Source organism: Carya illinoinensis, chromosome 3 (assembly GCF_018687715.1).
Source record: "Carya illinoinensis cultivar Pawnee chromosome 3, C.illinoinensisPawnee_v1, whole genome shotgun sequence".
NCBI classification, from domain to species: Eukaryota; Viridiplantae; Streptophyta; class Magnoliopsida; order Fagales; family Juglandaceae; genus Carya; species Carya illinoinensis.
The window spans coordinates 42852017-42868961 of record NC_056754.1 but is presented as its reverse complement, the minus strand read 5'-3'; the positions used below and the strand labels follow the sequence as shown (position 1 = coordinate 42868961).

General features: G+C 36.4%; 1 protein-coding gene and 2 long non-coding RNA genes across 3 annotated transcripts; 2 read left to right on the top strand and 1 right to left on the bottom strand.

Moving 5' to 3' along the window:
* Nucleotides 1–242: 242 nt before the first annotated feature.
* On the top strand, nucleotides 243–5286 carry LOC122304819. Its single transcript, XM_043117083.1, has 7 exons — nucleotides 243–588; nucleotides 703–2426; nucleotides 2589–2764; nucleotides 2936–3683; nucleotides 3768–4106; nucleotides 4357–4373; nucleotides 5205–5286. Exons 1-7 carry the CDS (start codon nucleotides 243–245, stop codon nucleotides 5284–5286), a joined length of 3432 nt encoding a protein of 1143 aa, XP_042973017.1.
* Nucleotides 5287–8263: 2977 nt separating this feature from the next.
* Nucleotides 8264–9169, top strand: LOC122303147. The gene is made up of 4 exons (XR_006240628.1): nucleotides 8264–8497; nucleotides 8588–8681; nucleotides 8772–8865; nucleotides 8956–9169. It is a non-coding gene; the product is annotated as an uncharacterized LOC122303147 (long non-coding RNA).
* A 2404-nt stretch (nucleotides 9170–11573) lies between these two features.
* On the bottom strand, nucleotides 11574–13277 carry LOC122304296. Its single transcript, XR_006240977.1, has 2 exons — nucleotides 12949–13277; nucleotides 11574–12836 (listed from the first exon to the last, which is right to left on the bottom strand). It is a non-coding gene; the product is annotated as an uncharacterized LOC122304296 (long non-coding RNA).
* Nucleotides 13278–16945: the final 3668 nt, after the last annotated feature.

Genomic DNA, 16945 nt, shown 5'->3' with positions numbered 1-16945 from the left:
GAACCAGAATTACATGTTGATATTTTTCCACAGGACAAGGAATACCATACGGAAACAGAGGGTGATGTTGTGAAGAGGAAGTATACTAAAAGACAGTTTGAGAAAGTTAGAAGCTCCTCTCGGGTTCCCACTCGAGCCACTAAGTTCTCTCTATGATCAGTCCTCTTTTGGTTTGGAATATACGAGGGATTGGTACATCGAAAAGTCGTTTAAATCAGCTTCTGGTCAAGTATAAGCCAAAGATGGTAGTCTTGATGGAACCGTTTCAGACCTTTGTTAAAGCTCCAAGATACATGCGGGCTTTTCGTTTTGATCATGTTATCTCTAATGAAGCGTTAGGTGGGAAAATCTGGATTTTCTGGATGAATGATATGGATGTTCAAGTCACCCGTATGAGTTCGCAGTTTATTTCCTTACGTATAGCGGAGGGTCCCTTCCATTTTCTGGGCTGTTTTATTTACGCCAAATGCAATATGATGGAGAGACGAAATTTATGGGAAGAGCTACGTTTGTCTAGCACTGGTACAGAGCCTTGTTTGTTCGCCGGTGACTTTAATATTATTCGGTCTGAGTTGGAACGGAAGGGAGGTAGACCACGGCCTCGTCTAGCCATGGACGAATTTAATAGTTGGATTCATCTGGGCGGCTTGATCGACGTGAAATCATAGGGAGGTAAGTTTTCTTGGTGTAATGGTCAACAAGGTTTCTCCAAAAGTTGGGCTAAATTGGACCGGGTGCTCATTGATCCTAACCTTCTTACTAAATGTCCCAACGTGACTTGCTCGTATCTGCCGAGGACCACTTCCGATCACTGTCCTATGTACATAGAGTTTCGTAAGGATCCTTTTTCCTATGGCCCCTCTCCATTTCGATTCCAGCAAATGTGGGTGGAACATCCCGACTTTATGGATTTTGTTCAGAATGTTTGGGCTGCTCCTGCTGTTGGTACAGGTCTGTTAAATCTTGCTAATAAATTTAAGAAGCTAAAAGTGGCTTTTCGGGAATGGAACAAGACAGTTTTTGGGAGGAAAAATGTTCAGATTGATGCCCTTGAAAAGAAAGTTGAGGAACTTGAGGGTAGTCTTCAAAGGGTTTGGAATGAAGATGTCGAAAGAGAGCTTGTTTCTTCCAGTGTTGAGTTGTCATCTTGGAGGCGTCGAGAAGATACTAGATTGGCTCAAATGGCTAAGCTAAAGTGGAAAATGGAAGGAGACCGAAACACAAAATTTTTTCATGTTTGTTTAGCTAGTAAAAGGAACAAGAGAATTCAAGAGATGAGAACGTTGAATGGGGTAGAGTATTCTTCACCAGAAGACATTCATCAAGGTGCCATTAATTATTTTTCTGGTTTTCTTCAAAATACCAACCAGTCAAGAGAGCTTCCGGATTTATCTTACTTAATATCCCCGGTTATTGATGAAGCGGATAGTACCCATATCTGTCGCATTCCTTCTCTGGATGAAGTTCATGAGGCTCTTTCTTCTATTCCTATAAATAGTTCACCAGGGCTAGATGGTTTTGGTGCGGGTTTCTTTAAAAGCTGCTGGGAGGTGGTGAAGATGGATGTCTTGTCTGCTATTTCAGAATTTTTTATCTCTAAATCTCTTCCGAGGTTCTATACGGCTTCTTTTATTGTGCTCATTCCGAAGATGGGTGTGCCTACAGGGTTCGACAAATTTAGGCCGATCAGTCTTTGTTCGGTTTTCTATAAAATATGCTCCAAAATTATTGTTAATCGTCTTACTGGCCTTCTTCCCAAGATGATTTCTCTTGAGCAAGGCACTTTTATTCCTGGGCGTAGTATTTTTGAAAATATCAGTCTTACTCAGGAAATGGTCCATTCTCTTAACAAGCAATCTCATGGTGGTAATATCATGCTCAAAGTTGATATGGCCAAAGCGTATGATCGAGTGGATTGGAATTTTTTGTTGGGGGTGCTTCGTTGTTTTGGTTTTCCTCCTTCTTTTTGTGATTTAATTCATGCTTGTATTTCCAATATTTGGTATTCTGTGATGCTTAATGGTACGACAAAAGGTTTCTTTCAAGGGGGTCGTGGTCTTCGTCAGGGGGATCCTCTCTCTCCTTATCTTTTTATTATTCTTCAAGAGGTCCTTTCGAGACTCTTGAAAAATAGTGTGGTAGAAAAAAGGATTGGTCAATTTTCTCAAGCTCGAGGTACTCCCCAGATTTCTCATCTTATGTATGCTGATGACATTGTGATTTTTTTGAATGGCAGCAAGAATTCTATTAGGGAGCTATTATGGGTTTTTGAGAAGTATGAAAATTGGTCAGGGCAGATGATCAATAAAGATAAAACTTCTATGTTCTTTTCTCGAAAAATCTCGCCGGCCTGTAAGAGAGCTCTCAAGCGGATGACAGGGTTTTCAGAAGGATCTTTTCCCTTTAAGTACTTAGGAGTTCCTATTGTTTTGGGGCGTCTCAAGTAAGGGCATTTGGAGGAGATGGTGAACAAAGTCTGGAAAAAAATTAGCGGCTGGAAAATGAAGATTCTCTCCTCGGGTGGTCGTTTGATTCTCCTTAGACATGTTCTTTCTAGTATGGCTTTACATTTGTTTGCTGTTTTGCAGGTTCCCAAATCTATTATCAAAGTCCTTAATCGTCTGATGAGCACTTTCTTTTGGGGCGAGGTGAATGGGAAACGTAAAAAAAAATGGGTGGCTTGGACTAATATCTGTAAGCCAGTTGAGGAAGGTGGTCTGGGGTTGCGCAATTTGGATGATATGCAAAAAGCCTTGCACATGCGGTTTGCTTGGAATTTAATTCAAGGTAAATCTTTATGGGCAAAATTCTTTAAGGAAAAATATGTGGGATCTTCCCCGTGGTCCCTTCTTGATACTAAAAAAGGTACAAGGTTTTGGAAAATGATCGTTAAAAGTATTCCTAGTATTCTCAATAATTCCAAGTGACGTATTAGGGATGGGAACATTTTATTTTGGTATGATAAATGGAGGGAAGATGGTCCTTTAATTGATGATTTCCATATTGTGGGAAACCCGCTGGTTCAAATTAAGGATTGTAAAATGTCGAATAGCTGGGATGTGGATTTATTGACTAACTTAGTGGGTCAGAATAATGTGGATAACATAATTGAGGCTTTGGCTCGTTGTAAGGGGGGATCGGATGTGTTGATATGGACGAAGCATGATAGTGGTAACTTCAATACTAAATCGGCTTGGGATTGTATTCGAGTTCGAGGGTCTAGCATGGAATGGCATTCTTGGATGTGGCATAAATCCCTTCCCCTTAAAATCTCTATTGCTATGTGGAAAGCTTGGAATATGGCTTTGAGTGTTGACGATCGTCTTCGACGGATTGGTATTCCTATAGTTTCTCGTTGCGACTGTTGTGACGAAGGCAGTTATGAAGATCAAAACCATGTCTTGTTTGAAGGGGTCTTTGTTGCAAAGATTTGGCATTATTCTGGTACTATTTTTGGTCTTCCTATTGGTCGCTCCTGGATGGAGACAGTGAAAGCCTGGTTTCGACGTGCTTCTTCTTCTTCTCAAGTGGGGCGTTTGGTCGGTTTTCTTCCTTCCATCATTACTTGGCAACTCTGGCAAAGAAGATGTACGGCCCGTATGGAGGGGCGTTTTGAGCCTTTCAATTCGGTTTGGCATGCTATTAAATCCTGGATGACTTCTGTGTGTCAAGACATGAATAAGGTTAATACTTGCTCCCGGTATGATCTGGATATCTTGCAGGCTTTACAGATTCCGGCTTTGGCTCTAGTTAGACCTCATTTTTAGCTTGTGTCTTGGAAAAAACCTGCTCAAGGGTGGTTCAAGTTGAATACAGGTGGCAGTAGCCTTGGTAATCCAGGTTCTTCAGGGGTGGGTGGGATTATTAGAAATGATCGCGGTCATTTGGTTCATACTTTTTCTTCTCATATTGATTTTGGTTCTAATAATAGAGCCGAGTTGTTAGCTCTTCTACAAGGTCTCAAAGCCTGTAAACAATTGGGTATACACTTGGTAGAAATTGAATTAGATTCTCAAGTGGTTATCTCATGGTGGAATAGGAGGAGATGTGGTGTCTGGTATTTGGAGGATTTATGGGAAGATATTCTTAATATTACTGACTCTATGGTTTGCGTGTTTCGGCATGTTTATAGATAGGGCAATAAAGTTGCTGACTGGTTGGCTAAGAGAGGTGTAGCTGGTCAACATTCGGTTTGGAATGTTATTGGGGATATGCCTAGGATTCCCAGAGGATTAATTCGTTTGGATAAATTGGGTTTACCTTCGTTGCGTTGAAGTCATCGGATGTCATGCTGGTTTGGTAAGGTTATTTCCTTTTTGTTTATTTTTTCTCCTGTGCTAATGTTCTTTTTTGCAGGTGGTTTATGCTTTTTGGTTTGTTCCTTGTTGTCGTGTTTTTTCTGGTTAGAGGCTTCTAGGTTTTTTTTGACACTTGGTTTTGGGTTTTATTTGGTTTTTTTTTTTTTTGTAACCCCAGGTGTCAGTCTGTAACCACGGTTTTCCTCCGCCATAAATGAGGGTTTCTTAATAAAATTGGGACGGGGTCACTAATGGACAGGTGATCTTCGGCTCTTCTATAAAAAAAAAAAAAAACTCATGCTTGTAGTCTTTCCATTTCTTCCCAAGTCCTGAAGTGTCCATTTTTTGAATACATCCAATTTTGTCATTAGGAACTTTAAACTTGCCCTACAGGCAAAATAAATTTACACAAGTGTGTGAGTAGCTTTCTAAAAAAAATTTTCAAAATATACCTATTAATTAATATTAATGTTTTAATATGATTTTATAAAAAATCATACATTTATAAGACCTCACGCTTCCTTCTTCACGGTTTTAGGCATCGACCTCCAATCTTTGTAAATTATTGGAACCAACTTATTACTTCTTGCTATCAGACCACCAAACCTTAACACCTTTGAGTCTTGCTTTTTTATAGGTTGACTAAGAAGATTGAGCTCCATTTCAATTCGCTCTCCTTCTGGAAGATGTCAAATGTTAGGAATCGAGTGCAATAGTCTATTTACTCAATCACCATTACTATCTGCAAAAATGGATTTAGTTACATTGTTAGTATTTTGTAAATCTTCATTCATAGTTAAATAAATAATAAGTAATAAAAACCAAAACATACCTATCATGCTCAAAATATTATTATTTCTATTGATTTGCCTATATGCAATTTTTTTTTTTTTTTTGTGTGTATAGGTATAATGGGTCCAAAAAAGAAGGCAAAGACTACCATACCACACTTGCGAAGACAATCTACAAGACTACAAGCTATCCATAGTGAGACACAATCTAATAGGGCGGCCCATTCATTACCCTCTGTCGATGGGCCACCCATTTCCGTTAATAGGATGGTGGAGTCATTACCTTCTATAGATTGTCTTTCTCAACTATCATTATCTTCACAACAAGAGACTCAACCTTCTACATCGAGCCAAATGGGAGGATAACTATCCACACATACAGAGTTGAGTAGAGAGATCGAGCCATGCATATATGTACCAATAACACCTAGTTCAGAAGCAGAAAATGTCGACTCATGTTCCGACATTGGAGATCTCCGCACATGCATGAGTTTTCTGTTCAGGCTGATGTTGCACGACAGATTGGAGTTAAAGGGCTGGTTTTGCATGGCTGTGCTATGGTTTTGCATGGAGATCTCGGCACAGGCACGAGTTTTCTATTCGAGTTGATGTTGCACCACAGATTAGAGTTGAATAGCTGGTTTTGCGTGGTTGTGCTATGGTTTTGAATGGCTATGGAAGGAGGAAGGGCTGTTTTGAAATTAGTTGGTGGATTTGCAATGCTCACGGTGGGGGAGAATGAGGGGGTGGGTGCTCAGTATGTAGAGGGAGATTGTGGCTTGAGGTTTCTTCATGTAGGCCAAATCTAACCGTAGTGTATGTAGGAACCAAAAAAAAATAAAACCCTAGGGAAACGAAAGTGATATAAGCATGCATGGAGTCTATGGGGCTATGTGTGAACTTGTACAACCCATAAAAATAAAGTGATGAAAACAAATAAATAAATAGGCTCTAATTTCCTGAATTTTGGAGCTCAACTCAAACTCAAAAATAATAATCGAACTTGTTTAAAGATTATCTCGGGCATAAAAAGATTTTTAAAGTACTAATTATCAAACCCAAGGTAAAATCATAAACTACCAAAATAAAGATTGTAGGCTCATAGTCTATATTTTAAAAGGATATTTGAAAACTCAAATGGTATTTTCACACATTTTATTTATATTAAAAAAAATTGAAAACTACTTGGCATTGGACTCGGGTGTTACATATTGATTACTGCAATCCCAGTACTAGGCATTTTCATTAAAAGATCACATGATTCATACAAATAATCACTTTATCTTTTTTAAAATAAATAACCTGTAAAGTTTTTTATCTACAAACCAAGAAGATGTAATTTTTCACTACTCCATCAAACATGTAGTGTAAAACTGGAGTTTACGCCACATCTAAACCAAGGATGCATGGACCCATAACAAAGTTATTCGGCAATCTCTACTACATTTGCAGGGTGCAAAGTTAAACGCAACTATTGATCGGTTTGCATTGCTAGATATGGACTACTCTGTTTTGAGGATACAAAACAGAGGATGGTTCGATTGGTTTGCACTGCTATTGGTTTGATATGTGAAGGTGGAGGAGATGGTTGAAATAGGGAAATTGAAGGGACGTTGATTTGTGGAGGCGTTGATCTATGGATGCGTTGATGCACAATGTGAAAAGTTTAATATGGGAAGTATAGAGTATATAGTAGGCGGGGTCCCGGCCCCGCTACCCACCCCCGTCTTCCCCGCCCTGCCCCATATGGAATAGCCCATGCGGGGGCAGGTTGAATATAGATATATAAAAGTTGTTCAAAACTTGAAATTGAATTCAAGTTAATCCAAAATACAACTCTAATAAGTTTATATTTTTTAAATGTATAAATTTTAATTTATAATTTAAATTATATTATAATTTGGGTCTAAAAAAATTTTAGACATCAGGTTGAGCGGGGGGCAGGGCTGGGTGTGGTTTCAACCCCACCCCCCGGTAATGGGGAGGGGGTCATGCCCCCGCCCTGCACCATGCGGGTAGCACTCCTAGTATAAAGTCATTTTACACTCTGCTCACGTGTGCGTCAGACCCCCTCAATTAACAGGCTCAACACGTGACATATTTAATTGAATATGGTAAAATGTAGAGTCACTTTATACTAATCCCCTCAGGAGTGCACCAGACTCCTCCTTAATAAGCAGGCTCCACATAGGAAATATTCCATTGATCAATTACTAATAAAGTCTAGAGTCAAAGTTCAAATTTAGAATCACAGTTATATAAACATGTGGAATTTTCATTTATCCTAAAAACTTAATTAAACAGATGCACAATAGAACCAAGCTAGTTAATTCCAAACGCTTTATTTAGTCATATCAACCCAAGTCGCCCACTATAACATATAAGAGTATTTGATATTTTTTTTTCTTTTTTTTTTTTATCCCAAGGGTGAATTTTTGGGCACAAATAGCACCAATTACAAAGTATCCTACAATTTTTTGTCGATTTGGTGTATTACTTGAAATACCTACCTATTCCAGGGTTGTTAGTTGCTGCAACAATTGTGATATATATGGTTTAGTATAACTAATACTATAATGATTTCTATAATAATTTATATATAAACTTAAAGTATATTACTAATAGTATTAGAGTGTTATTATAAGACCATAAAGTATAAATTATAATTAATATACATTATATACTAATATAAATTAGTATTAGTAATTTACTAATATAATTATCAAAAGGAATATTTTGAGAATTTATTAAGTTTTAAAATGTTATTAATGTATATATTATATTTAAAGCGTATGATCAAATAAATATGATAACAATATCATGTTTAAGATTGTAATACCATTATTATATATATTTTATATAGACATAAAATTATAATAACATTATCTTATATATAATATATATATAATAAAATAATATTATATTATATAATATAAAAAATATTATATTATATATTTTAATTATAGAGAGGATTGAAATATTTGGATGAAATAGTACTACTGAATAAGCATAATATTAGAAAGAAAGAGGCCAAATAAGGAAAGAGAAGACTAATAATATACATGGGGCATGTATACATATAGGCTTATAAAAGTTCCCCCAAAATATTTCCACAACAAAAACAAATGAAAACTTGAGTGCCAACCTCATTTTTGTCAAATTTTTCAGGAAAACTTGAATTTCCCTCTCACTGCTAATTAACCCTAACCCGCTGCAACTTGTCGATCCCTCCCATAAACTTAAGCGTGGCCTCTTTTCCCTCTTTCGTTCGTTCTCACCAATTTCTTTCTGTCAAGCATGCGTTGCCTAGGTCAGAAATACCATGAAAATAGCCCAACCACAACGTCCCAATAGCCCAGCAATTTAACTTTGTTTTGCTATGCCAAAAACAGAGCAACCCAGTCCAACGTAACTATGTTTTGCTATGCTTACCGTGGCCTCTGTTTTGCTATTATTTTTCTATAGCCTGTAATTATTTTAAGTGAATCTCTGTTATAGGTTAAAGTTGCTGGGAAGTGCAAGGAAGATGATTGTCATTGGGTGAGTGGCAGAGTCACAAGGTTCCGATATTCTGAAAGCTACCCAATCCAACGTAACTCTGTTTTGCTATGCTTACCGTGGCCTCTATTTTGCTATTATTTTTCTATAGCCTGTTATTATTTTAAGTGAATCTCTGTTGTAGATTAAAGTTGCTGGGAAGTGCAAGGAAGATGATTGTCATTGGGCGAGTGGCAAAGTCACAAGGTTCCAATATTCTGCAAGCTACCCAGTCCAACGTAACTCTGTTTTGCTATGCTTACTGTGGCCTCTGTTTTGCGATTATTTTTCTATAGCCTGTAATTATTTTAAGTGAATCTTTGTTGTAGGTTAAAGCTGTTGGGAAGTGCAAGGAAGATGATTGTTAGTGGGCGAGTGGCAGTCACAAGGTTCTGATATTCTGCAGCAACTAGATATATATATATATATATTTTTGTTATATTTCTGCAGCAACTATTCGAAATATTTATTTGTTTGATTCAAGGTACTGATATTCATGTAAAGTGTTGATTTTAATTCATTATTAATGTTGGACACCAATAATTTCTTCAGACCATTAATTTAATTCCTCAACGTTAATCCAAAAACAATGTGACAGCGATTTTATTCATCATGGAATTATATTATAAAATGAAGTACCCCTTAGTTCCCTCAATTTTTTGACCTTTCAGACCATGATTTAAAAGGGAAAAAAAGAATGCTACATGAAGAATATTTGACCATATTTTTGTGATTTGGCAATATATATATATATATATATATGTGACCATTCAATTGAGCATTCATTGACACCATAGAAGTTATGGTTCATTACACCTCACCAATCGTTCGGAAGAGGTTTTTCTAAACTTAAAATACATAAATCTTACCTGTTTGGATAGTTGCCTATGGATGAATGTGATTGCAAGGTTTGTGTGCAGAAGATTGGTTTTTGCAATACTTGCATGTGTCTTGTGTGCTTGAAGGATTGACAAGGCCCAAAGGGCTTACAACTCGGTCAAGCTCAAGTTTTCTTCAGAAACTACTGAGGAATGACATTGGTTATTCAGCTTTGTATCATTTACACCCCTCTTGTTTCGTTTGTCAATATTTGGAATTATACAGCTTAGAGAAATAGATCCATGAGCTATATGAAAACCTGGTTTAGTTTGGTGTTGGACCTATTCTACATGAACAAGTTATTTGGATTTGACAGTTTAGTGAGGATAAGTAGATCCTGTCTTTGGACCATGTATAGTTCTGGGCATCTAGCTCCAAGGTGTCTATATGTGATGGTTTTTACCATGGAGAGTCTTGATCAAATATTCAGTTTTTTATTTTCCTTCTTTTATTTAATAATCTCAATTTAATGAGATTGGGTTAGACAGAAATTATTCTTACTCATGAAGTTGTTTTAAAGAGTAGCCGTTTGTAATTCGGTCATGCTGCTAGATGAGATTGACAAAACAGGTTCTGATGTGCGTGGAGATCTGGCTTCAACTCTACTGGAGGTTCTTGATCCAGAACAAAACAATGCATTTAACTGATTAGTATCCTATTTTCTATGGTAATTTTCTTATGAGTAGCTAGTTGTGTATATTTTTATTTCAATCTGACCTACTATCAGGTCATTGAAAAAATGTAAAAGCAAGATTACATAACTCATTATGTAGTTATCGAGTAACAAGGAGGTTAAAAATATTACTTCCATGATTATCACATCTTGTTTCAAAATGAAAAGGCAGAAGGTATCTAATATGCACTTTAGTCCATATAGGCTTTTCAAACTATATGCACATATTTGAGCTTCTTTCTTATGATGCTTATGACTGTATCAAGTTATCATAGATCACTAAGTTTTGAATAATTTGGTTTATGCAAGGATTTTTTTCCTTTTTTAGAAAATGTACCATCTATTTATATATATATATATAACTTGCTACGCTTTATTTCTTTAACATATATTATTCTCTCTATTAATTTAATATAACTTTTTGATATTTTTCAGGCTAAACAATTGCATAACAATTTCAAAGAACTATTAGATAAATGTGAAGAAGAACTACCCATAAAAAAAAATGGTCTTAAATCTAATGACAAACACAATGTGAAGAAGAAGAATTATCCATGGAGAACTTTCATGTGCTTTGATTTATAACTTTTTTATTATATGAATAATGACCCATTATATATATTTATTATTAATTAATATATTATATATTTTTTTATTGCGGGATATCATATTATTAGTGTATCCTAAATTTCGTTAATTAATGCAAAGCACCGGTAACGTATTTGTAGTGGTGTTTATATTAATGTCATTAATTTAAAAAATGTGCCGACGTTTACAAAAAGCTGCAATACAGGAAAAAAAAGTCACGGTAATGTTAAGATAAACGCCGTTAATAAATTCAATTTGTCGCTATTGTATTATTAGTGATATTTAAATAAATGCCACTAATTTATATGATGCGCTAACAACGTAATATGACGGTGTTTATGTTAACGCCGTTATTTTAAAAATTGACATTTTTTAAATAAACGCCGTTAATAAATTTGCCAAAAACTATTAGTGGCATTTAAAGAAATGCCGCCAAATTATATTATGAGCTGGCAATTTATTAATGGCTACGTTTAGATAATTGTTGTGAAATTAGGTCATTGATGGCATTTACATAAACGCCATTAAATTATTCAATGTGCCACCGCCAACATACTATTAGTGACATTTAAATAAATATTGTCAATTTATATAATGAGTCGGCAAATTACTAGTAGCGGCATTTATCGTAACGCCGCTATTTGAAAAAGTGGCAGCAATAGAATAAACGCCGTTAACAAATTCAATGTGCCGCCACCAACATACCATTAGTGGCATTTAAATAAATGCTGTCAATTTAAATGATGCGTCCGTAATGTAGTAACAGTGGCATTTATGGTAATGTCGCCAGTATATGCCAAGGGATGGTAACGATAAAATGGCAGCATTTCGAGAAATGCAATTAATATTAGATATTGTGGCAGCGTTTCAATAAATGCCTCTAAATTGTATACAAATGCCACTAATGAGATTTACAAATACCGGTGTTTGCGCAAATGCCGAAGCAATAAAAATAGCGACTCTCCATTATTGGCAGACAGTTACACCGTTATAAAAATGCTGCGAATTAATTAGCGGTCTTTTTTTGAATAGTTGCCAGCGTATAACCAATGTTGGCAAATCTGTCTTTTTTTGGACAGTTGACGACGTGTACCTCTCCTAGGAGTCATCCACACAACCTAGCTCCATTTGTCACACTGAGTAAAGATCATGCGTGTGACTTCGTAATGAGCGATGTCCAGTTTTGCACCCAGCACGTACGCAGTCAAGCATCCTCTAGCCCTCGCCAGCAGAGGGGCCATGGAGTTAGTACGAGAGCGTTACCATCCAATCTGCTTTCATTTTCACCCAGCAACAATCCAGGGGATGCCACTTCGTATATTGCACTGTCGAGTGGCCAAAGTAGCTCCACCGAGATAATGCCCCATCTCAGCTTCTGGTCGTGATACACATGCACCCAAAAATCTATTTACACCTGAAAACCTAGTCTTCAATATTCAACACATGTACATGCATGTACCATGCAATGCAAATGACAAGATACAAATATCCAACATTATCCAAACATAAAAAATAACTCCATCCTCAAGTCCATCTGACCCCCGACTCTTCGGACTCAGTCCGGTATAATCAATTAATCACAATTTATTGTTAAAATAAAAATATATTTAAATCTGAAAGGAATTTTGAAAAATACTTACAGTACTTTAAAAGCAATATTTATGAAAGATCAAATACCCGATTAACTCCAAAAACTAGCTTGCAAATAAGTCACCAAAATTTACAATTTTTTGGGGGCTAAAGTTGGTTTCGAAAACAAGGTGATTTTGATATGATATATTCGAAATAAAGGCTGATTTTTACTGAAATAAAACTGGAGGGAAAAAGGCTGGAAGTGTAGCACACGGATAGAACCAAAAACTCACAAGAAATGAAAATGAAGGCCACAACTACAAGGGCAAAATAGGGGCACGGGGAAGACCAAAAACAGAGCACCGTTTTCAGACCAAAAACATACGAAAATCACAAGGTTTTACCCACAATCTCGCACACGAAAATCTTAAGGAAAAAAGAGAGAAAAACTGAGCATGGAAGTGAGGCCAAAAATAGAGCATTGGCTCACGGATTCACCTGCAAAACAAGCCACAACAAATGAAATAAAATACAAGAAAAGGAAATAGAAGTGCACAGTTTCATAGCAACTAGAAAAAGAAAGTTTGAAGATGAAAAAGCAGATCCATACCCGAACGAAAATGTAGGAAGAGTTCGGCTCAAAGGTTAAAGAAGATGCAGAAAAATTCCCAAGGGAGAAGAAGGTCAACCGGCACAACAAGAGGGGAAGAAAAGGAGATAAAACCAAAAGAAATGAAGAGAAGAAAGAAGGAGAAGCTGCAGCAGCCGAATGAAAATGAAGAAGAAGGAAAGAAAGAGGTGGACGGCGGTAGAAGAGAAGGAAAAGAAGAACAAGAACAAGAAGCCCTAAGCATCCAAACGGCATCATTTTGCTACAGAGAGGGCTGGGCCCAAAATTGAATAGGATTTGGTCCAAAATCAAGAGTGAAACCTACTAGGAAGAGCCCATTCCGAAAAATATAAGGAAAGATCCAATAAAAAATAAATAAAAATCTAATAAAAACAGTACAATTAAACATAAATAAAATAAAGTATTTAAAGCCCAAAAATAAAATAAATTAAAGCAAAGAGCAATTTAAATACAAAATAATAAATAATATCAAGAAGGCCTTTTAAAATAAACCGCACAACTTAAAATCTATAAAATAAATCCAACAAATATCATATTAAATTTAAAAAAAGAGAACTAATATTTATAATTATTTAAATAATCCTTCATTAAAATTTATGTAAAAATAGAGTATCACATCTTTTATTACTTTCCTTTTCCATAAATTTGAGAGGGTTGGTAAGGCATCTCTACAAGCTTTCCACACAAACATCCTTACAGCATTTGGAACTTTCAACTCCCAAATTGACTTCAACATAACACTTTGAATTCTTCCTTGGGATGATTCCCCATTCTTATGAGTAAGCATTTCTTGTTATAGACGATTTGCACTCTTGACTGAAAAAATTCCATTTTGTATGCACAACCAAGCCCATTGATCTTCTCTTCCACCAAGACTGTTTGGAATGGCACTTATGAGTTCAATATCAGAATGGTAGAAAATGGTTTGGAGAATATTGACTTGCCATTGCTTCATATCAGAGTCAATGATATCAGAAACGCACTTATAATTACCAGTAACTTGGCCCCTGTATTGGATCATATAGGAGTATCAGTTTGGTAATCATTTAACTTCCTAGATTTTGACCTTTTGACCATTACCTATCCTCCATGTTAACCCTTCCTTCAATAATTTGTCCTAACAGAAGACTTCTCCATACAAATAAGGGTTTGTTTCCCAATTTGTCATAACAAAAAGTCAGTCTGATGGAAGTATTTGTGCTTGAAAACTTGAGCCAAGAGTGAATCAGGAGTTTTTTATTTTTAAATATGCCAGCATTACTTGGATAGCATAACAATATTGAAGCATTTAAAATCTTTAAAGCCCAAGCTACCTTGATCATTTGATTGCCCAAACTGACTCCACTTGACCCACTGGATCTTAGAATGATCTTCATTGTATCCCCTCCAAAACTTCTTCAAAAGTTTGTTGAGCCTTTGGATCATTGACTAAGGAAGGGGAAAAACTTCCATAGAATATGTTGGTATAGCCTGAAGAACAGATTTCAAAAGGATTTCTTTACTTGCTGCAAATAAGAATTTTTGTCCTCCAATTTGTTATTCTAGGTCAGGTTCTATAAATGAGGGAGTGGAATGTTGCTACCTTAGCTTTACCCACCACAACTGGAAGTCCCAAATACTTATCAAAAGAGCCTTGTGATTTAACTTCTACAATCTGTAAGATAGTTGTGTATGCTTTGGAGTACTCTTGCCAAAGAAAATTGAAGTCTCCTCTTTGTTTAGCATTTGACCAGATCCCTTCTCATAGGTTTCTAACAAATGGATAATCCTACTCCACTCTAATGAGTTTGCCTTCCAAAAGAAAATGCTATCATCTGCAAAGAATAAATGGTTGATATAGATAGGGCCTTTGCTAATCGGAACATTGAAAATACTGTCATTAGCTTTAGTTTGGTTCAACATGGATGTCAAGGCTTCTGCACAAAGAATAAATAGATAAGGGAGAGTGGGTCCCCCTGTCTTAGGCTTCTAGAAGGAACACATGCCTTTTGAGAATCACCATTAAACAGAATGGAGTAAGACACATATGTGATTCACTCCATTATAAGTGAGGTCCATTTTGAGTCAAAACCCAGCCTGCTCATGACAGCTTCCAAAAAACTTCACTTCACACAATCATAAGCCTTACTCATGTCTAATTTAAGTACCATATAGCCAGACTTATCCTGCATTTGAAAATTCATGACATGGGGGGTTTCATAGGGAATTAGTATATTGTTTGTAATTAACCTACCAGGAACAAAAGCACTTTGGTTAATAGATATAATGTCAGGCAACACAGTTTGGATCCTATTTGCTAACACTTTAGCAACAACTTTATAAATGACATTGCATAAGTTGATTGGTCTAAAATCTCCCACTTTCTTTGGCTCCTTCAGCTTTGGTATACAAATAATAAAAGTGTCATTCACACCCTTTAGGGAGCCACCTTTATTGAGCACATGAAGCACAAACTTGCAAACTTCTTCTCCTAGAATCTCCCAATTTGACTGGTAAAAATGGGTTAGAAAACCATCTAGGCCAGGAGAACTTAATGGAGTCATTTAAAAAAAAAAAACATCCTTCACTTCATTTGTAGAGAATTACATTAGGAGCCTTGAGTTGATTGCATCAGTAACCTTAGAACTCATTCTTGACAAACAACTTTCAATTATAGTTGGATAAGAGGAGGTGAATAAGGTGGAAAAAAATTCAAAAAACATGTCACCTAACATTGCTTGATCAGTAATCAAATGCCCATGCTGGTCTTGCATTTGCTTGACTAATGCGATACATCGTATTTTAGTGTATTTTCATTGAAAGGGTATTTAAATTTATTTAAAAAATTGTTTCTCTTGTTTTAAATTTATCAAATTTTAGTTAGATTTATTTTATGATTTTTAAGTTGTGAAATTTAATTTGATGTGCTTTCTTAGTATTAATTATTGTTTTGTGTTTAAATTACTTTTTAATTTAAATCAGTTTATTTTTTTATTCTAAATTATTGTGTCGTCGGTTTTTATTGTTTATTTTATTTTAGCTAGTTAATGCGTTTAAATTAATTTATTCATTTTTATTGTTTTAAATTTATTTTCGTTGGATCAGTTTTGGTGATCCAAGTTGTGAGGATTGGACCTTATTTCTTTCCCTTCCTTTTTCTTTTTTTCTCTTTCTCTTTTTCCCTTTTCTTTTTTCTTTCTCCTTTTTCTTCTTTCTTTTTCTTTGCCCCTCTGTTTTTCCCCAGCCTGTGTGCAACCCAACCCCCCTCTCATTCTCTCCATAAGTTTCTCTCTCGCCAACCCAGCCACCGTGCACCATTGGTTGTCACCGCTCACCTCAACCACTCCCCTTCATACCAACGACCTCACCCACCCCATCCACTACCCCCCACGCTCTCTCTCTCTCTTCCCGTTGGCCTTGTGTAGCCTGAACTGGTTGCACATTTTCTGCACTGCCCAACGAAGCCACCACCACTACCAAAGCTTCCCCTCCCGCCGACCAAAATACTCCACCAATCTCAGCCCCTAGTTCCCAGCCGTTTACTCCCACAAAACCCATCAAGCCATGCAGTCTTGGCCTCCTCGCACCACCATATCACCTCTTCACCATTTCACCACCAACCTTCCAGCTACTTAACCCACTCATCCTCAGCTCCGATCCATCACCGGTGAAGTCCAGCCATCTCACTTTCCTTTTTAGCCTTTTTGGTTTTTGATTACGGTTTGGGCCACCACCCACGGCTGACCACCACTTCCATTAGCTTCACCAATACCTCTAAGCCCTACCCTAACCTTCCCAAATCTCAATTTGTCCCCATTTAAAAGTGAGTATTTTCAAACCCACGGTCATAGTGCATTTTGCACTGTTACATAGCTTTTCTGCCGCCTCTTGCACCTTCGTGATCCTTCAAAAATTATTTTATAGCGCTGTAAGTATTTTTTCAAAGATTTAATTATATTTTTGTGCTAACTCTTATTTCCTGTGAGTTGGTTCGTTG